General features: G+C 43.1%; 1 protein-coding gene across 2 annotated transcripts in view; it reads right to left on the bottom strand.

The window, feature by feature from the left end:
- The window catches only part of ACVR2A (activin A receptor type 2A), an 89,505-nt gene that overhangs the window by 4,097 nt on the left and 63,713 nt on the right, over positions 1 to 21,695 (bottom strand). Inside the window, exons 4-7 of one of the 2 annotated variants that reach the window (XM_056861636.1) lie at positions 19,606 to 19,760; positions 9,165 to 9,188; positions 2,303 to 2,446; positions 972 to 1,115 (exon numbers count right to left, since the gene is read on the bottom strand). In XM_056861636.1, coding sequence (XP_056717614.1) covers positions 972 to 1,115; positions 2,303 to 2,446; positions 9,165 to 9,188; positions 19,606 to 19,760 — 467 coding nt within the window. The remainder of the gene's footprint in view (positions 1 to 971; positions 1,116 to 2,302; positions 2,447 to 9,164; positions 9,189 to 19,605; positions 19,761 to 21,695) is intronic. The other variant, XM_056861637.1, reaches the window with a different exon arrangement.

Below are 21,695 nucleotides of genomic sequence, written 5' to 3'. Positions count from 1 at the left end.
CTCCAATGTACACAGAATGCTTTCAGCTACCACAGGCTTTGTAAAGACAGGCTCAGACATTTATCTTGATATCCTGATATCCAATTCTATCATCATGTTTACTTTCTACTGTGAAATTTAAACTGAACAGTTCAGTGCTCAGACTCTTGGAGCAAGCTGTCCAAGGGCTTAAGAATAGGAATGTACATAAAATTTATACCAGCAACTCCTAAAAGCAAAGACAGATAAGACACTCCAGAGTTTCTGTGGACATTCAAGACCATGAGACACAAAGTCTGAGGAAATCAAGGGATTGGTTTTACTCATTTACGTACTTCAATTATTCCTTGTCTTTCTCCCCACTGGGACACAAACCTGCTCACATATTTCTCCTCACCTCCCTTTTATCCTCACAACAATCCTGTGAGGTACGATAGGCTTAGAGCGTGTAGCTGGCCCAAGGTCACCAGCAAGCTTCCAGGGCAGATTGGGGATTCAAACCTGCATCTCCCAGATCATAGTCCAACACTCTAACCACAGATGTACTGTTTGCAAAGCAGAAATCCAAGTACAATTAAAGGTAGGAGCTTTATGGAAAAAATGGCATGCTTGATTTTTAAACTAAGGAAGCCGGACTGAATTGCGCATGAAAGACATAAAGGGCTATTGCTGAAAACGGCAGCCTCATGTAAAGTTATTTCCTTCCCCTTCCAAAATCTCTAGTATGCTGTTCTCAGATTCTTATGCTGTGTGTTTCTCTGTCCCCATTCCACATTACTGGCTAGCAGAGGCAGGAAAACATATATCTTGCCATGTGTAGTTCTCATTGTAGCTAATGAGTTTTGCTGCAAACACTTTTAGAAACCTGTTGAAGCATACATGCCGTATGACTATATAAAAAGTCACTTAATTTACAGCAAATATTCTCTTAGTGCACTCCGAATGGGGCTACTACAAATATGGAAATTGCACATACAAAACAATCCAAGTACCTTTTCATGAAATGCTGTAATCAGCCACAAATCTACATCAATGTTGGTGCCTCGTTTCTCAGCGCCGATGAACTGCAGTATATTTTCATGTTTCATTCCAGGCAAGCTGTAGATTTCATATTCATTTTGCCATGACTGTTTGTCCTTAAAAAAAAAAAAGGTATGTCAATACACAAATACAGCCCACAATTTTAAAAACTTCTCCCTATTCTTAAAATTACTTTTGCAATTTTCAAAACCCATCTAAGCTTTTATATCAATCAAATGGATACCACAGACACTTTATGGGACTTAAACACACAGAAATACCAATTATACTGCAACAGTTTATATGAACTGGCTACCAGATTTGAATAGCTATTTTATTAAACTCTCTAATAATTCGAAGTGATAAGTATGGAAATTTCATTTATACCCCAAACCTTAAACATTGAAACTTTTTAGTAACTTTATATTACATTTTTAAACATGCCCACACAATCAGTGATTTCTGGCAGATATTCTTTTAATAATATAATAGCATAATTTAAGAAACTAGTCTCCCTTTTTCTGAACAGCTAGATTCAAGTCCAGTGGCACCTTAAAAAGGTAAAGGTCCCCTGTGCAAGCACCGGGTCATTCCTGACCCATGGGGTGACGTCACAGCCCGACGTTTCCAAGGCAGATTTTGTTTGCGGGGTGGTTTGCCAGTGCCTTCCCCAGTCATCTTCCCTTTACCCCCAGCAAGCTGGGTACTCATTTTACCAACCTGGGAAGGATGGAAGGCTGAGTCAACCTTGAGCCGGCTACCTGAAGCCGACTTCCGTCGGGATCGAACTCAGGTCGTGAGCAGAGCTTTTGACTGCAGTACTGCAGCTTACCACTCTGCGCCATGGGGCTCCTAGTGGCACCTTAAGAGACCAATAAGATTTTTGGAGTATAAGCTTTCAAGAACAAAGCTCCCTTCATCAGATACCTTTGACTCTCAAAAGCTTATACCTCCCCCCACTCCAAAAAATGGAGGGTCTCTAAAATTGCTACTGGACTTGAATCTAGCTGCTCTACTGCAGACCAACATGACTACCCTCTGAAACGTTCTCCAAACAGTTATGGTTCAAGTAAATGGGTTACTTTTCAGCCCAGTATTTTTCTCTGCCCTTAATTAAGTTGCAATATTTTATTCATTGCATTTTGAAATCTGGAATTACAGGGATGGATTCCACCCCCCCTCAGTTGCATGAGCAACATGTCTCAGTGAAGTTGCATTTCACAATAATGTAGGGCACTAAGATTGCAATCCTAGCAGAGTAAGTGAGTAGCAGTTGAGTGGCACTGTAAAACTATTTATATACCTGGATTGGAAATATTTTCACAGCTACATGTTCGTTTAGCAGCTGAGCTTTCCAAACACAGCCAAATCTTCCCCTAGCTTTGACTTCTAGTAACTGCAGTGGCTTCAGGCCCATCAGTGGCGATGGTGGTGGAGGTCCAGGGTCCTAAAAGCAAACAGACAAAGTAATTAAGCTCTATATTCTTCCACATTAAAATGATTACTTGAGATGAAAAAAAAAATGAAGGGCCTACTTTTAACAATGCACCTTATTAATAATATAATCAACAGGATTTTAATATTAAAATCAGAATACTTATTCCAATATACTGAATCGATCATCCTTATTTAGCAGAAGCAGAAAAAACCAGCAAACCATTATTTGCGTGCAGCAGTACAAACTATTGATGCAATACACAGAAAATTATACAAGCTTCCATAATAATAAGGGGCTTAACACCACCTAATTTACTCTAGATTTACCAAATATTTATAATTACCACCCAAATTTCTAGCAGTTTGCACCAAAATCAACCAAACCCAATCTCTGTAGTGTACCCAATCTCATTGCTACAAATAAGTGGCTTTATGGCATTTTGGCAGCTTTCCAGTTTCACAAACCAAGGGCGGCAACGGAGCGAGCTATTTAGAAAATCACTGAAAGAGGAAGGTGAGTCCAATCTAGAAGAGTTAGCAGATGCCCCTACCTAAGACGATCATCTCCATGGGCCTTTCTATGAGCAACACTTCCACTTTCTGTCAGTCATTGTGCTACCTCAGCACCTTTGGGAGTCTTTCCTCGCTTTATACAAGTTCTCGATCCCTTACAAGTTCTGTTCTAGTGCTGAACCTGCTTGCACGTCAGGGTCAAACATTTTGCTTATATTCTCAGAGACAGGCACTGCAGATTGGGAGAAGAGGCCCGTGGCACAGAGTGGTAAACTGCAGTACTGCAGTCAAAAGCTCTGCTCACAACCTGAGTTCCACCCCAATGGAAGTCGGTTTCAGGCAGCCAGCTCAAGGTTGACTCAGCCTTCCATCCTTCCGAGGTCGGTAAAATGAGTACCTAGCTTGCTGGGAGTAAAGGGAAGATGACTGGGGAAGGCACTGGCAAACCACCCCGTAAACAAAATCTGCCTTGGAAACAGGGATGTGACGTCACCCCATGGGTCAGGAATGACCCGGTGCTTGCACAGGGGACTACCTTTACCTTTTAATGACAGGCAGCATACATGCAAGTGGAGAGAGGTTAATGTTTTGCTCATATGCTCTGGAAAGGTGGCACTGGGGAAAGAGAGAGAGGCTTGGGCTTTTTCTGCACACATCTCTCTGCGGATGTGCTGCCTAATATATGAGAAGCAAGCATTTTCCTTTCATTTCCTGAAAGGTGAACAGACAGGCAGGCTCCTGCAAAGTAGACTGGAGGTGATAAAGGATAGAGGCAAATGTTCTCCCCAAGAAAGGGCAGTGCCAAAGCAGACAAGATGCAAGGAATCTGTGATGGGAAAATAGTAAGCATCACATTTCTCAGCTCTTTCAGTAAGCATGATAGAATATAAAAGCAGACAGCCTGTTTCCCAACACAAACCATTCACTTGTATCTCTCATCTCTGCTTGTCTCTAGCGGGTTAAAAAAAAATACATTCTGTGAAAAGAAAGCTGCCATGAGGTCCGACTTTGAAATAAAACTGGAGTGTGCCAGTGAGTGAAGGTAATGTTATCCCCTCCCATATTTCAGTCTGATTCTTGAAGAATTTTTCTCTCACCCAGCTCTGATACTGACTAGTAAGCTGGGCTATGAGAAAAATGCTGAAATAGAACTGAGCACTACAAGGTAAAATGTGTGTGTGGGGAGGGGGAAGGGGGAAGGTTACAAGGTTCTTCTTCCATCACTCATTTATTGTGGTACAGGTTGAATATCCCTTATCCGGACTGCTTGAGACCAGAAGTGGTCTGTATTGTGGATCTTTCCGTATTGTGGAATATTTTGGAATTTTTGCATATATATAATGAGATATCTTGGGGATGGGACCCAAGTCTAAACATGAAATTTATTTATGTTTTATATATACTTTATATACATAGCCTGAATGTAATTTAAAATAATATTTTAAATAATTTTGTGTACACTGAACCATCAATGGCACTGCTGAGGATCTGTGAGTAATGCCTGCATGCCGGCTCAGAAGGTCCGGTTTTTGGATCCGTCTGGATAATGCATGTCTAGATAAAAGATACTCAAACTGTAATTTTTTTCTTTAGGTTACTAGTAGTCATAATCCTTTCCTGGGAGTTCGGAAGAAGCTAAAGTTTCCCTTCTCTTAGCAAACTCCTCTCGGGAGATAACCATTCAAGTAGCCAAATTTTGCCTCTGGTCTAGTGGGATTCGTAAACGGCTAATTGAAAACCTTTCCCCATAGAAGATCTTTCCTCCTCTTCTTCAAATCATCCCTCCCAGAATATCAACTTTTATTATTTTATTTTATTATTTTAACCTAACTTTGCTTTTTATTGAGCTGCTATCGAAATAAAACTTGATTGATTGAATAGTCATCAACTGAAAAACATATTTAGAAAACATCCAATTTTCACAAATTTTTTAAAGCCCAATGATGGGTTTTAAAACAGCTTTCAAATTCAATTTGCAGCTGCATTTTAGTAGTGTTAACATGTTTTAAGATCTTCTCATGAGGCCAACAGTAAAGCAACAGTACTATCAAAATTAATGTAATAAGTAGTAAACAAATAATGGTCAATGAAAATAAAAATTTAAACCACCTAACAACATACTAAAGAAATAAACTGGCAGATCTTTGAGAACACTGCCTCTTTAACCAGAATACAGGCATGGACTTTCAACCTAATATTCCCACCAGCAACTGAAATGAAATCTAAGATGAAGTCAAAGTACATAAAGACTTCTGTTCATATTTATTCTGCTTCTTCTTTCATCTCTCACACTCTCAAAGTTTAGACTGTAAGCTCCTTGTAGCAGAAACTTGGCTTTTAATGTACAATAATCCATAAAGAAACTATTTGAAAAATTTTCATTTGGGATAATCTTGCACAAAGAAAATACTTGGAATATTCAGCAATCAAGAATCTAAACAAGTATTTTTGTAATAAAATGTAGGGGGCGGGGAGAAAAACAATACTCAAATTCAACAACACTCTTCCTTAATCTTATCCATTATTGTACAAGGAAGCCGCAAAATTTCAAAACCGTTCAATTCACCGTTCAACTAACAGTCCAATTAAAAGGCACTAATCAAAGTCCAACTGTAGCTCCTGATTCCAGAGATCCTAAAAAGTTTCCACCCACAAGCAAAACTAGGCTTAGACAATCTCCCATCTCTGAAGTCCACCTTTTTCAGTAAATTTGTATAATATGGCCATATCTTTGTTCATTTAAATATTTTACACTCCTCCAACAACTTTGGGCAGTATTCATTTTGGCAACTGTAAGAAAATCTGAAGCCACTGCTTTGTACTTGGGTTATACATGTTGGCAATGAATTTGGTAACAAAACTTTAGGATCCTCTAGAATTTTGTATTATCATATGGTTAATAGATTTTCCTCACACTACTCCACAGAATACCTAATAATCTCATTATGTTATGTAAGCAATTATTTTAATTGAACACACATTAAGTAGTAAAAAAAGAGCAAGAGTCCAGTAGCACCTTAAAGACTAACAAAATTTCTGGCAGGGTATGAGCTTTCGTGAGTCACAGCTCACTTTTTCAGATACACATTTAGTAGACCTTCAATCCAATTTCCCTTTTTTTTTGCAACAGAGCAAGCCAGATGTTAAGACTTAGCCAAATTTAAATCTGATACAGAGAAATTAAATTACTATTTCTGCAGCTACACAGGGCTAGGTACCAGAGTAAAAGGCTATAAAAGTGCAGTGTGTCAAGAACATGTTGTAGGATTGCATTTCTGAGCTCTGTTTTTAAAGATGTTTTAAAACTTCCCTAAGTACTACTCCAGCAGTATCTTCTCGGAAAGCTTACATTCACCTGTAAATAGATACAGCAAATTAAATATTATATACTTCTGGAGGTTGTTTTTGGATTGATTTGATGGTTTAATGGATTTCTGTTTGACTTTACTATAATTTTAATTTTGGTTTGTTATGCGCTTTAAATTATATTTCGGTGCCACATTGTTTGGTTTGAAAGATGGCATATAAACACCCTAAATTGTGAGATCCCGCATGGCGGGGGGAGAGTTGGGGTCACTGGGGATGTGGGGGGGGGGAGGTAGTTGTTAATTTACTGCATTGTGCAGGGGGTTGGACTAGATGACCCTGGTGGTCCCTTCCAACTCTATGATTCTAAATGAAATATATATTTTCCATGAAGTGATTTTTAAAAAAATTCTTCATACACAGCTATAAAGATAGGAGTTAGTAACTATTATTACTTAAAAGCTTACAGAAAGCAATTAATAACAGTATCAGGATACAGATGACAGAATTCTAAAGATTATGCAGAACCTTAGATTCAGGAAACAACCTGCCTGGTTTTATGTTTCTTGAAAGAGGAAACTAAAAGAAGTTCAGTTGAAGGTAAAGAAAATAGGACACTGGACAAACCGGGCTGTGTAACCATGGTCTTGGTATTTTCTTTCCTGACGTTTCGCCAGCAGCTGTGGCAGGCATCTTCAGAGGAGTAACACTGAAGGACAGGGTCTCTCAGTGTCAAGTGTGTAGGAAGAGTAATATATAGTCAGAAAAGGGTTGGGTTTGAGCTGAATCATTGTCCTGCAAAAAGTATCAAAGGTAATGTGCTAATCATTGTCCTGTAAGTATCAAGACAATGTGCTAATGAGGGTGTGGTATGTTAATATGGAACCATTGTATCCTGAAGTGATCTGTTAATGTGTGAAATCCAAAGCTAATCTGCATGGCTATTGTGGACTGTAGTTTTTGTTAGTCTGGAGGTTTTCAGGACAGGAAGCCAAGCCTTATTCATTCTTAAACTCTCTTCTTTTCTGTTAAAGTTGTGCTGATGTTTATGAATTTCAATGGCTTCTCTGTGCAATCTGACAAAGTGGGTAGAACTGTCCAGTCTTTCAGTGTCTTGGAATAAGACCCTGTGTCCTGTTTGTGTCAGTCCATGTTCAGCCACTGCTGATTTCTCAGGTTGGCCAAGTCTGCAGTATCTTTCATGTTCTTTTATCCTTGTTTGTATGCTGCATTTTGTGGTCCAGATCTAAACTTGTCCACAGCTGCAAGGTATACGATATACTCCTGCAGAGGTGAGGGGGTCTCTTTTGTCTTTTGCTGATCGTAGCATCTGTTGTATTTTCTTGGTGGGTTTAAACACTGTTTGTAGGTTATGTTTTTTCAAAAGTTTCTCCATCCTATCAGTGACTCCTTTAATAAATGGCAAGAATACCGTTCCTATGGGAGACTGTTTTTCCTGAGTTTTCTGATTTTTGTTTGGTCTAATGGCCCTTCTGATTTCATTTCTGGGATAGCCGTTTGCTAGCAGTGCGTGATTTAGGTGATTAGTTTCTTCCTTGAGAAACTGTGGTTCACAGATCCGTCTTGCACAGTCCATTCATGTTTTGATTATTCCTCTTTTCTGTCGGGGGTGGTGGTTGGAGTTTTTGTGTAAGTAGCGATCTGTGTGAGTTGGTTTCCGGTAGACCTTGTGACCTAATTGAAAGTTTGTTTTACGGATGACAAGGGTATCAAGAAATGGGAGTTTACCCTCAATTTCCTTTTCCATGGTAAACTGAATGTTTGGATGGATATTATTAAGATGGTTTAGAAAGTCCATTAATTTTTCTTCACCATGGCTCCAAATAGTAAATGTATCATCCTGAACCAGACTGTAGGTTTGTAAGGTGCCGATTCTAATGCTGTCTTTTCAAAATATTCCATGTAAAAGTTTGCTATTACTGGACTGAGTGGACTTCCCATAGCTACTCCATCAATCTGTTCATAAAATTCTTGATCCCATAGGAAATAACTTGTTGTCAAACAATGGTGAAATAAGGCTGTTATATCTTCTGGAAAAATCTGGTTAATCAATGAGATTGTGTCTTTTACTGGAACCTTGGTAAAGAGGGATACGTCAGGAAAGAAAATACCAAGGCCACGGTTAGACAGCCCGGATAACAGAACCAATGAACTCTGACCATGAAAGCCTTCGACAATATACTGGACAAACCAATTTCATTGCACTTAAACGGGATGACTGCATTTGTCAAATACACATTGGAACCAATTCTTTAACAATCAACACAAACTCAAACTTAAACAGCAACACAGTTAGCACTTTTCACTGTACAAAGCACTTCACACTTCACAATACTATTTCAATTTTGTCCAGAACTGTAATACTGATTTCATCTGATACCTCATAATGCAGAAAGAAAAATGAATAGAATTTAGGATTTTTAACCAATGTTAAAACTCGGGGCGGGGGGGGGGGGAATCAGGGTTAACTACTGCACTGTGGTTAATAGTGTAAAATTTTCAATATGCACACCGAGCTTTATGACTTTTTAGGTGTTTTTCCTCAAATTGAAAACAACTGGAAATTTACTAGAGGAAAAAGTCTAAAAAAAGGGGGGATATCAATACTAACTGGATTGTACTTGGCATGAAATTAGTTTCTTCTATTAAAGTCACAGGAGAATCACAACTGTTGCCAAAGAGCATAGCCAGGCAAATCACTGACACAGAACTGAAGAACAGTGTGCAGAAGTTTAGACAGGGCATTGATCAACACTTTTGGAATACAAGTATTTGGCATTTTGGTCCATATATGCTTATTAATAAAATTCTATCAAAGTTAAAGCCAAAATGCCACTCATCATGTATAACCCCCAAATCCACAATTGTGAGTAAACAATGCATCTTACCTCTATCATTATGTGAAAGGCGTGCTTGTAAAGAAACACACAGAGGCAGAGGAAGTTATTTTACATGGTACACTTTAGGTACAAGAATAGCATAGGAAAAGTTCTAAACAGAGTGCCAAAAAACATAAGACAGGATTCATTAAGGTGTCCTTTTTTTTGTAATGTACAACGAAAACAACAACAACAACGAAAAAGTTAACAAAGGATGTGGCCAGGTAACAATTTATGTCTCTAACATTACGCCAGAGGGCAGTGCTGCATCATCCAAAACGACTAACATTTCAACTACCTGTGAAGGAAAAAAACGTTAAAAGATCAAGAACGACTCTACCAGTAGAGTCTCTCTCTCTGGCAGAAGGAGCAGCAACACGTCTCTCTTACACTGGAACAAGGCACCTTGCGCTCAAAAAAAGGATCTGCCTCTAGCAGAAAGGATTCAGAGGATCCAACAGTACACAAGTGGAGCAGCACTCTTAGAAGGGAACTGATTTTCACATATCTCATTGGCAGGGAAGTTGGCTGATGATATTATTGGTCAGCAAGCTGCAGAGTTGCTGTGTGCTCTATGGATGGTGAGATTTAGTATTCCTTTAATACGGATAATATATTGAGTTGCTGCTCAGCATAAAATATTGACTTGTTTATGTAAGCAGAGACAATAACCCTAGCTGGATCATGATTTCAGCTGTACATCTCAATCACTTCAAAATATTAAGCTACTGTAATACATGCTTCCACAAGTGTTTTTTGTACCACTAACTAAAAAAATGGATAAGGAGCACACTGGTGCGGGGCAGAGTTCTTATTCCTCATTACATTCCAGACCCTCAGCCGCGTGTACAAAAAATGAGAAAACCCATGTTAACTCCATGCGTTCATAAATGTCTGCATGGTGGTCAAAAAAACAGAAAACATCTGAATTAATGGTTCACACATGGGCAACATATTCCTCCAAACAACTTTATATGATTTTTAAATAAGGCACTACAAAAAAGTAAATATTTCAAACAATTTTAAAAACACCACCATTTTTGTACAGAGCATCTCTGTAGTAAAACAGATGTAATTTACAAGATGTCCTGTTTTAACAGCCAGCTGTCTTTTTGTAAAAAAAACGAACACAAAATCTAGTATTACCCAACATTTAAAACGAAATAACCTAAAGTAAAATAACAAAACATTTATACTGGTGATTTAATCTTAGCTTTGTGACTCTACTACCACATTTTAACGCAGGCAGTTTCTCCCACAGCAGGGCCCATGTGGACAATTAGTATGCCAGTTTGCCTTATGTATCTGGGCTAGTTCATAGTAATAGCTCCCCATATAAAAATAAAGCAACGATGCTACCAGAATGAAGACCATACTTCTTCAAAGGTAAGAGTGACTCAGCATTCTGGATGAGTTACATTTTCAGCAATTCAGATATAGAAGCAATAGTATAAGGCAAGGAAACTCTAAATCTATGGGGCTTAGAGGCCATGAATCAGCTGCTTGCAGAGCAGCCAGATGTACACGTTTGCGATCTTTGTGCCTTTATCTTTTCCATGTACTTTTTCTTAGCTCTGTACTAGTGCTATCTCACCATGTTGCACCTTTTTTACCCTTAGAATACCTGTTTTTGCAAGTAATGTTCAGTGTCCTTTACTGTTGTTAGGGGCAGCCAACCTCCAGCTGGAGATCTCCTGCTATTACAACTGATCTCCAGGCGACAGAGATCAGCTCATCTGGAGAAAATGGCCGCTATAGAAGTTGGACTCTATGGCATTACACTCCATTGAAGTTCCTCCCCTCCCTAAACCATGCCCTCCTCAGGATCCACTATCAAGTTCTCCAGGTATTTCTCAACCCAGAGCTGGCAACCCTACACATAAATCAGCTGTAAGCAGAATAAGGCCCACAGGCCGCATCCAGCAGCCATCAAGGCTTTGGCCATGGTGCAGAGAGAATGAAATTAATTCTATTGGGTGACTCAGTAGGGTTTTCAAGCCAAGAGACGTTAGGAGGTGGTTTGTCACTGCATGCCTCCACATGGGCTGAGAGAGCTCTGAGAGAACTGTGACTAGCGCAATGTCACCCAGCAGGCTTCATGAGGAAGAACGGTGAACCAGAACCAGTTCTCCAGATGAGAGTCCACCACTCTTAACTACTACACCACGCTGGCTCTCAATCATTTATCTAGTTTATAAAAAATCTATTCCAATATGAGATCAGTTGGAGAGGCCTTGCTTCAAGTTGCAGGGATGCCGAGTCAGCATGGCAAGGTCTTCTCACCTGCTGCCCTAGAGCTCTGGAATGCCCTATCCTTTGAATCCATCTCCCCAGGCATTCCAGGAGAGGTGAAATGCCTTTTCTTTCTACTAGTCTTTTGAGCAGATGCTTTGTAATGTTCTGTCCTGTTATCTTTGCTGCTGTTTCTATTTAATATTGTGCTAACAATATTAGATGGGATCCAAGGTTTCTGTCCGCACACTGAGTTATTGAGCATCTTCCTCTTCCCTCAGCAACTCCCTCTGCCTCAAGCTGTGGAGAGCTATGAGGCCTAGGGCTGTTGATTCGGTTCGGCCCGAACCAAAAAACAGCCGAATTTCTCTCAATTTGGCGGTTTTTGAGTTCGGACGAACCGAACTCAAAAAGGGGGGGAACCGGGGAGCCGAATTGGCCGAGTTCGGGGTGTTCCCGAATAAATTCGGCCGATTCGGGCCCTTTCCCCTACCCCACGCACCTTCAGGGAGCTTCCCTGGAGAGGCGCGGGGTGCCCTTTAAACAGATCTGCGCCTCCCGGCTGGGAGGCGCAGATCTGTTTAAAGGGCACCCCGCGCCTCTCCAGGGAATCCCCCTGAAGGGGGGGTGGGGTGCCCTTTAAACAGATCTGCTGCTCCCGGCCGGGAACAGCAGATCTGTTTAAAGGGCACCCCGCGCCTCTCCAGGGAAGCCCCCTGAAGGGGCGCGGGGTGCCCTTTAAACAGATCTGCTGTTCCCGGCGCAGATCTGTTTAAAGGGCCCCCGCGCGCCTTCAGGGAATCCCCCTGAAGCTGCGCGGGGGGCCGAATTTTTCCCCGAACTCCGGATCCCCCCAAATTTCCGGGGATCCGAAGCGGGGTAGTTCGGACTTCGGCACGGCCCGAATAAAAACGGGCCGAATTTTGCCGAAGCCGAACTATACCGAATTTTTTTTCAACAGCCCTAATGAGGCCTCCAGAACAGTATGCGTGAGCAGAGCAAGAGGTGGTAAGTCAATTCTCACTTCTTGCAAGAAACAAAATAATGCAAAGAAACTACTATAGTGGGTGAGCAGCAGATGTAAAATTTTATGTCACACGAGAAAAAAAAAAATCCCCCCTTTTCTTTCTTTTTCTCTCTCTCTTACTTTTAATACAGCTTATTTAGCCAATAGGCCTTGAGCAATGTCACACTAGATACAACAAAAAATAAGTAACTTAAACAAAGTCACAAAGTCTATCAGAGTATGAGGTCCTTTGTATTTGACCATGCATTACTTGAGAAGGGACAGAGTTTAATCTTGCAAGCATAAATGCTCTCTTGTATCAAGGAACAGTTAAAAAATTTAAATGTTGTAAAGGCGCCTTTGGGTAAGACAATCCTAAGTCTAAAGGGGAGCACACGCTATGGGCTCTTTTCGTAGTGCTGATAAAGTCCATGTTATACAGACGTTTATTCACCACAGAGAGCACAGCTGATCTTCGCAATATCACCAGCTTACTACTGCTAAAACCCAGAAGTTGGAGTCCAGCCTCCATCAATTTTCTCCACGGGGTAGCATAAGAGTCAGATTTTAACAGAGGCACCCATATAGTTTCTGTGGCAAATAAATTTTTTGGCCAAAGGCCTTACCCATTCCTATGCTTCCGGACATTGTAAGCATAGTTCCACCCTTACAGAGGCATTAGCCAAGCAATTTGGTATCCCTGTGACCTTCCGCAAAAATAATGACTAAAAGGAATCTAGTGTCTCTCTAGAGGCCTCGATATATATAGAAGCTCCATAGAGAAGCTGACCACCTACTTTTGCATTAAAAACTGAAATAGCAGCAGGAAAAAATTGGCCAGCCGGTGTAAAAACACTATATTAAGGCCTTTGTTGCGACTAAGGCCCTGTTATGAGTGTTCTTAAGATGGGCCCTCCAGGTCAAATAGCTTGGAAGTGAACTCCTACATAACAAAACTGGATAACTTGCTCTACAGATTTCCATTAATTTGCCAATTATATTTATTTGAGTGATTAGATTTAGAAAACACCATCACCTTAGATTTCCCTTGGTTGACTATCAACCCTTTTGCATTACAATATTCTGAAAAGGCCCTCGACAGTCGTCAGAGGCCCACAGAGGTCTAGCTAACAGAAGTATATCATTCAGATATAAACAACACTAATGTTGGAAGTTTCCCCTTTTTTTAAAAAAAATGAAAAGTTGGGGGAAACAAACTTTATAACACTGAAACAACTACACCTTTTAATAATGCATTTTAATCATGCAGATTGTTTAATTTAACACACCAGAGAATATTAATAGTTGCCAAAATTATTCACATTGAAATAACCAACACATTCTTGAAAATATGTTGCATAGATCTATTGTACACCCAGGAATTATCATCATAATCAATTCTGAACCAGGCCATAGAATGGATCAAATATCTACACTATGGGGCCATGTACACACAGGGGAGATTTTTCTACAAGCCCCATATCTGCAGGAAAATCTGAAATGTGTAAAAAAAAAAACAACCCACATTGGTGTTTTTTTAAAACCCCAAACCTTAGAAGTTATCTATTCAATAAGAAAAATATGCCAAACTTGGACCCATGTATACAACTGACTCAAAGGCTCTCTTCCCACCCCTGGGATTGTGTTTATAGAGTTTTCACATGCAGGGGACACTTTCCATATGACAGGCCTGACACAGGCACAGATGTGGGTAACAATATCGCAAGACTGTGTTGTGAGAGCTCAGCAGCCAATTTGGGGGTTGCTCTGCAACACCAACAATGCTAAGGCTTTTGTGCCAGCACAGAGGAGTGTGGGAGAGAAACAATTTTAAAAAGTAAAAGGTGGGAGGAAGGGAAAGTAAAGATGAAGAGGGGCAAAAATGGGAAAGCTAAAGATGGGGTAGGGCAGGGGTGGGGAACCTTTTTCCTGCCAAGGGCCATTTGCATATTTATAACATCAATCAGGGGCCATACCAGACATTGATCTCCCCGCTGGGAGGGGGGGGGCTAGGGTTGCCAAGTTCCTCTTCGCCATGATTGGGAGGTTTTTTGGGTGGTGCCTGAGGAGGACGGGGTTTGGGGAGGGACTTCAGTGCCATAGAGTCCAATTGCCAAAGTGGCCATTTTATCCAGGGGAACTGATCTCTGTTGGCTGGAGATCTCTTGTAATAGCAGATCTCTAGCTAGTACCTGGAGATTGGCAACCCTAGTTCCTTACTCTACATATCAAGACAAATGGAAAGGTGTTTGGAGGGTAGCTTGTGGGCAGTTCAAAGGTGGAATAGGACTGCCTGCTCCTCCACCCGAGGGTGCTGGAGAAGCCACCGGAAAGAGGGAAAGAAGGGAGAGAGGGAGAGAAAGAAATGGAGCAAGGGAGAAAAAGAAAGAAAAGTAGGGAAAGAAAAGGACGGAGGGAGACAGAAAGAGGCTGGGAGGGGGCAGCTGTCAGCGGGGCAGGACGCCGAGCCTCCGCGGGAAGGGAAGGGTCTCCCGGCGCCCCGTGTGCTGTGGGCTGTTTTGAGCCCCCCCCACTTCTCTGCTGAGGGGGGAGGAGGCGGGGGGCTGTGTGTGTTTGGAAAAAGTGGGAAGGCTTTTTCTGTCTCTGGCCACTGATGCACGGGAGGTTTTGCCTTGGATTTGCCGCTCTTCAGATGCACATTTCCCCCCCTCCAAATTCTCAAAACTCTGCATGGGGGCTTATTTTTGAGTTTTCAGCATTTGGATGGGGGAAATGTGCATCTGGAGAGTGGCAAATCCGAGGCAAAACTTAACGTGCATCAGTGGCCAGAGACAGCAAAAGCCTTCCCGCTTTTTCCAAACACACACAGCCCCCACCTCCTCCCCCCTCAGCAGAGAAGTGGGGGGGGCGCAAAACAGCCCGCAGAACACGGGGCGCCGGGAGACCCTTCCCTTCCCGCAGAGGCTCGGCGTCCTGCCTCACTGACAGCTGCCCCCTCCCAGCCGGGCCCACCGCCAGCGAAGGAGGGGGAGGGGAGGTGCCCGAGCCTCCGCCTGCCCGATTTCCTGCCCCGCGGCTCGCCAGCCCGACCGCCGCACCCTTCGCCTGTGGGCCAGGCCGGGCTAGGCCCCGCCGCCTCCCATGTGCCTGGAGTGAACAGCAGGAGGAGGATCCCCCGCCTGGCTGGGCCCCACCGCCACCTGCTCCACCCAACCCTTTCAGAGGAGGCCCGTCTGGTGCGGAGGAAGGGAGCCCAGCCCAGCGCCCCTCTCTGCCTGCCTGCCTGCCTTGCCCAGGCCCCTAAGCCCCCCCCCCGCCCAGGGGGGATCTTCCACCGGCTGGCCTGACCCGAGGGGGGGGCTCCTTTCTACCCACTTGCGAGGGGGGATGTGGCGGGGGGCCCAGCCAGGCGGGGGATCCTCCTCCTGCTGCTCGCTCCAGGCACATGGGAGGCGGCGGGGCCCAGTCCGGCCCGGCCCACAGGCGAAGGGTGTGGCGGTTGGGCTGGCGAGCCGTGGGGCAGGAAGTCTGGCAGGCGGAGGCTTGGGCACCGCCCGCTCGCCTCCCCCCTCCCTCACTGGCGGTGGGCCCGGCTGGGAGGGGGAAGCTTCAGGCTTGTGAGAGGCGAGTGGGGTGGGGCAGAGCCTCCTTCGCGCCCACCCGCTAGCCACGCCCCTCCGCTCACACAGGCCCAGAGGGCGCCGGAGAAGCCGCCGGCCATGCCGAGTGTGGGCGCTTGGCTTCTGTTCCCCACTCGCCCGGCCATCTGCGCCCGCTCCAGCGGCGGCAATGGCGGCGGCTTCTGCAGGAGAGTCTGCGGGCCGCCACCAATGATGTCGCGGGCCGGAGGTTCCCCACCCCTGGGGTAGGGGAACACACAAAGGAGGGTGTGTGTGAAAGAATCATAGAATCATAGAGCTGGAAGGGACCACCAGGGTCATCTAGTCCAACCCCCTGCACAATGCAGGAAATTCACAACTACCTTCCTCCCCAAACTCCCAGTGACCCCCACTACATGCCCAGAAGATGGCCAAGATGTCTTCCCTCTCATCATCTGCCTAAGGTTATAGAATCAGCATTGCTGACAGATGGCCATCTAACCTCTTCTTAAAATCCTCCAGGAAAGGAGAGCTCCCAAGGAAGCCTGTTCCACTGAACAGGGCCAGGGGAAAAAAGAACAGAACAGGGTAGATTTGTGGGTAAAAGAAAAGGAAAAGGGCACTGCCAGGGGGACAGAAAGCAGAAGGGGAGGGGAAGTGTTTGCAGAGAAGAGGCTGTAGATCACTGGTTCCCAACTCGGGGTCCGTGGACCCCCAGGGGTCCGCGAGAACTAAATTAAGGTCCGCAAAACAAAGTTATAAAGTTCCCGGAATATAACCAGACCGAATCAAAAGATACCCAAAAGCTGATTCGCAATCCTTTTGGTATTGCTGTTGAAGAGGTTGCAGAAGAAATCCAGAAAGAGCTCATTGAATTCCAAAATGATAGGCACTGTAAGGATGCGTTTGAATCAGTTTCTCTTGAAGAGTTCTGGTGTAAAAAAGCAATTTCATATCCTACAGTTCGGGGATTCGCCTTGCGATATCTTATGCTCTTCTCCACAACTTATTTATGCGGACAAGGTTTTCTGCTTTGCTTATAATTAAGAACAAGACCAGAAATCGATTGGAAGCAAGTGATGATATTCGTGTAGCTCTGAGCAACAGTATTAGCCCCAGAATTGCCCAGCTTGTAAAAAGGATGCAAGCTCAAAAATCACATTGATTTTCAATTAAAAGTTCTCTATTATAAAAAATATATTCAAATATTATTCTAAGTTTAATGTTTAACTAACAGTTATGATTAAAGTTTATTTTCAAATTCTCAGAATTTTTATTTTGAACCTTGGGGTCCCTGCACCGAATAAAAAAGTCCTAGTGGTCCCTGGTCAAAAAAAGGCTGGGAACCACTGCTGTAGATGCTATCAGAAAACAGGGAATGGGGGGATTACCAGCCCCTCCATGAGTACTCAGAAGTCTTCCATAAAAAAATTATTGCTACAGATTTTCAGTAAGTCTTAAAAGGATTTCATTGATGGCAAAAATATTTCACAGTTTTTTTCAGTGCTTCCCAAAGTGTTTCCATCAGAAAATTAATTAAAAATGGGGGAAAATTGTTTTGTTGCATATATTTTTCTGTTTTTGCCCAGGCCTTCCACATCTCTAATGGAGGGAGAATGGATGGAAATAAAAACTAAGGTATGAGGTCAGAAGAGACATGAAATTGCAAGCAATTTGAAAAGAGGGTGAACCAGGTGAAATGAGGGCAATACACTGGCAGGGCTTAACAATGGACGAGCATTGCAGATGGGAAAGTCAACTCATGAGCGTGACATCACATTTCTACCATTTCTTTTTCCTTGTCACAAGCTTCTTATCTTTTCCTGCTCACTTAATATGTGTCTTTCTTGATAAATAACCCACTACCTGCATATATTCACACATAACCACGAAGACAAAAGACCTGTTAAGTGGGCTGGCACTGAGTACTTTATCAGATTGACCATTAGATAGTGAAGAACATCTGGCTTCCCATCAGCTCTACCATGATTATTACACTATTTTACTACTACTAATTTCCCCTTCCATCTAGGAGAATTTTGGAACAGAATCTGTCTTTGGATTCAAGATGTTACGCCCCTTACATTTCAATTACTGCCTAAGTAAGGGGTTCTCAACCTTTTCGAGTTTGTGGGTATCTCTAATTCTGACACAGGGTGGCAGAGCCAACTACAAAATGGCTGCTTCAGGAGGCAAAGCCAACTGCAAATTGTCAGGAAGTGAGGTTATGTCTAACTGTAATAGTAACTCTTCAGTATTTCAGGTACTACTTTAACAGGATGTCTTTTAAAATGAACATTGTTCTAATGACAAGTTAGAAGTCCTGCCACGCAAAACTCCACCTGGCCCCAACTACTTTCTAAGAACACTAGTCATTCACCAGGAAAGGTGAAGGCAGGCACCATGGCACCTGCAGGTGCCACATTAGAGAACCTCACCTAAGTTTTTGCAAGTTCAGTGATAAAATGTAGCAACAGTCCAAACCAGACATTACTTAGAGGTATGTAAGAGACCTTAAAAAATCTCAACCAAAAAGTGAAAGCATTGTATTCCCCTAATTAACTTTAGAGCAGGGGTGTCGAACTCATTTGTTAGGAGGGCCGAATATGACATAAATGTCACTTGGTCGGGCTAGGCCATGCGTACCAAATAAATAAATACAGCAGGGGTGGGGAACCTTTTTCCTGCCATGGGCCATTTGCACATTTATAATATCATTCGGGGGCCATACCAGGTGTAGATCTCCCAGTTTGGGGGGGAGAGGCTAGGGTTGCCAGGTCTCCAGCCACCATCTGGAGGTTTGAAACCCTAGGAGAGGCTATGCAGAGGAGGGAGGGAAAGGAAGGAAGGCTAGGAAGGAAGGCTAGGGTTGCCAGGTCTCCAGCCACCACCTGGAGGTTGGCAACCCTATCAGAGGCTATGGAGAGGAGGGAAGGAAGGAAAGGAAAGGAAGGCTAGGAAGGAAGGCTAGGGTTGCCAGGTCTCCAGCCAGGCAACCCTAGGAGAGGCTATGCAAAGGAGGGAGAGAGGGAAGGAAGGAAAGAAAGGAAGGAAAGGAGGCTTCCCCCACACACACACACGCACACATGCCTTCCCCTTCACACACAGATACATGCACGCACACACGCGATCAGGGGAAGCCTTCTTGGCTCCCCCCCCCCCAGCATACAAACGCACTCACTGGGCCACGCTAGCGGCATGGAGAAGCCCCGAGAGAGCCAGAACGGCTTCTTGAGCGGCGCGGCTCACCGTCTCCAGCTCGGCCGCACCGCCCAGCTCCAAGAAGCCGTTCTGGCTCTCTTGGGGCTTCTTCATGCCGCTGGCCTGGGAAGGAAGGAGGGAAGAGGGCAGGGAGGAAGGAGGACAGCGGCGGTGGCTCTTCTTCGCCTCAAACCGGAATAAGACCCGGGGAGGGAGCCGCCAGCGCGCCGCATCCGGGAAAGTGGGGGGGGGGCATGGGCCTTGGCTCACGGGCTGGAGAACAGCCCTCCGGGAGGCCGGATCCGGCCTGTGGTCCGCCTGTTTGACACCCCTGCTTTAGAGAATAAATTATCATGAAAAAGACCATTTATGCAAAAGAACACTGAACTCATTCACCTTACAGAATCAATCATTGACTTACAACAAACATAGATGAGACATAACCACTTACTTGGGTTGGTACAAGTACTGGAGGATATGCTAATTTGTGATGTCGGTACATCCAAAATGAAAACAGTACGATTACTGCTATTCCCATTATAGGCACCAGAGAATACAGCAAGGTACTGAACAGGGCTGGCTTAGACGTGACAGGATTGGAAGTAGCTGCAAGGGAAAAAAAGTTGTAATTAATGTTCTGATTGGTCTAATATTAAGCAAACTACTATGAGCCAATTCTTACAATGGGGAGGAGGAGGGGGAAATAAATACATACTAAAAAGCAGAGATCAATGTTTAAAAGCAGAGCAAAGTTTAAAAGATTTTAACTTACATTTCAAATTAGATTTTATGCTGCATTAATGCATTGCCTTTTTAACTTTTTAAAATTTTTGCTTGGCAAATGGTATGAGGCTTGAAAGCTTTCATTTCACCAGTAGAAATCAGCCCAGCCAGAAGCACCCTGTATGACAGCGCCAGAAGCTAACTTTTTCTGCCCACAAAAGCCTTCAAAACACAAGTGCTACTTTTAGACCCCTTAACATTTGCTTTAAATAGTTCCAAAATTTAAGAATACTCATAGGACTTAGATTTAAACCAGCTTCTCAAGCAGGGAAGCTTCAACAATGATCAAGGAAATCAGTGATGCAGAATGACAAGAATACCTTCTATAACCCTAAGTTTTCATTTCAGAGGAAGAGAACAGAGGTGCATATAGCTTAGAGTTTTTACTTCCTTCTTTCTCCCCCTTAAACAACCACAGTAAGGTGTGCCCAAACTAGGAGCTTTCACAAATTGCTGCTTGTTTCTTGCCTAAAAACAAGGACTATGAACAAGGTACTTCTAGGTAACAAACCATATTCTTATGCTCCAATATAAACTCTGATCAATACATAAATGCATTTGTCGTCTACTGGCTTCCCTGGATGCTCAAGACTGATGGAACAAAACCTTGCCAAGCCTGCATTATCTACAAGCATGTAGCTTTCAGTGGTCAACAATTCTTGTCAGATTCTAAATCTAACAAGCCTTTCTGAAATAAATTGGCCAACTCACTTTTAATCTAAACAGATTTGTAAAGATCTTTTTAGAGAAGATCGCTCGCTCTTAAGACAAAGACAAGTAAGTATAATTGAATGGAATATTAGGACAACATGAATGTTCCTTTTAGTTGAAGTTAAGAAAGGCATCTTTGACAGATAGGATCTCTCTCCTGGACCCAAGGCAAGAATGCATACTTATTTATGTCTCCACCACTAGAGGGTATCCTCCTCTATCATTTCTGATAGAGCCTCCACAATGTGTGCATATTGCTGTCCACCAGCCTCCACAATGTGTGCATATTGCTTTTCCTAACCCAATCATTAATAACTCCAACCTCAAGTTGTACAGCAGATAAAAATGTATCTTTAAAGAGAAAACAATATACACTGAAGAACAGTCCACAGAAATGAACAGATTGGGAAAACTTTTGATTATTTGTGCTGGCCGTCCCTGTTCAAGGAGATGCATGCCTTTTCCCTCTTAGTTCAGGCTGGGAAGGATGCTCTCTTTATCTTCAAGCAGACAGAACTTTTACGATAAGTCTCAATGTTCCATTCTCACCTGAAGATAGAGGGCATCCTTGACAGATGGGATGCTAAAAAGCTGTTTAACAATCTAAGCAGGGAAAGACCCCCAGGCAAATATAGCATTAAATGGTTGCAGGATTCTGTGCTTGAACACCACATCACCAGGGGGAACCAACCCCAGTTTGTTACATCTGCCCCAAGTTACCACTCTACAAATATCAAGTAGTGCCATGTTTTTGTAAAAAGCTGCTGATGTAGCTCCACTCTGTATAGAACGTGCAGTAATCCCTTCAGGGGGTTCAAGTCTTTTGACTCATAGGCCAGCCAAATATACCCTCTCAACCACTGAATTAATGACACTTTAGAGACCTTCTTGCCCTTTATGATGGTTTGATGAGCCATGAAAAATGAATCAAATTTCCTAATAGAGATGTCCATGATTTAACTTTGCAGAGCCTTGTGATAATCCAATGTATACCAGTCTTTTATGTGCTTGGGAGAAAAAGAGAAAATATAAATTTCTTGTGACTTA

The sequence above is a fragment of the Euleptes europaea genome, chromosome 15 (assembly GCF_029931775.1).
Source record: "Euleptes europaea isolate rEulEur1 chromosome 15, rEulEur1.hap1, whole genome shotgun sequence".
Classification (NCBI taxonomy): domain Eukaryota; kingdom Metazoa; phylum Chordata; class Lepidosauria; order Squamata; family Sphaerodactylidae; genus Euleptes; species Euleptes europaea.
This window is presented reverse-complemented; position numbering and strand designations above follow the sequence as displayed.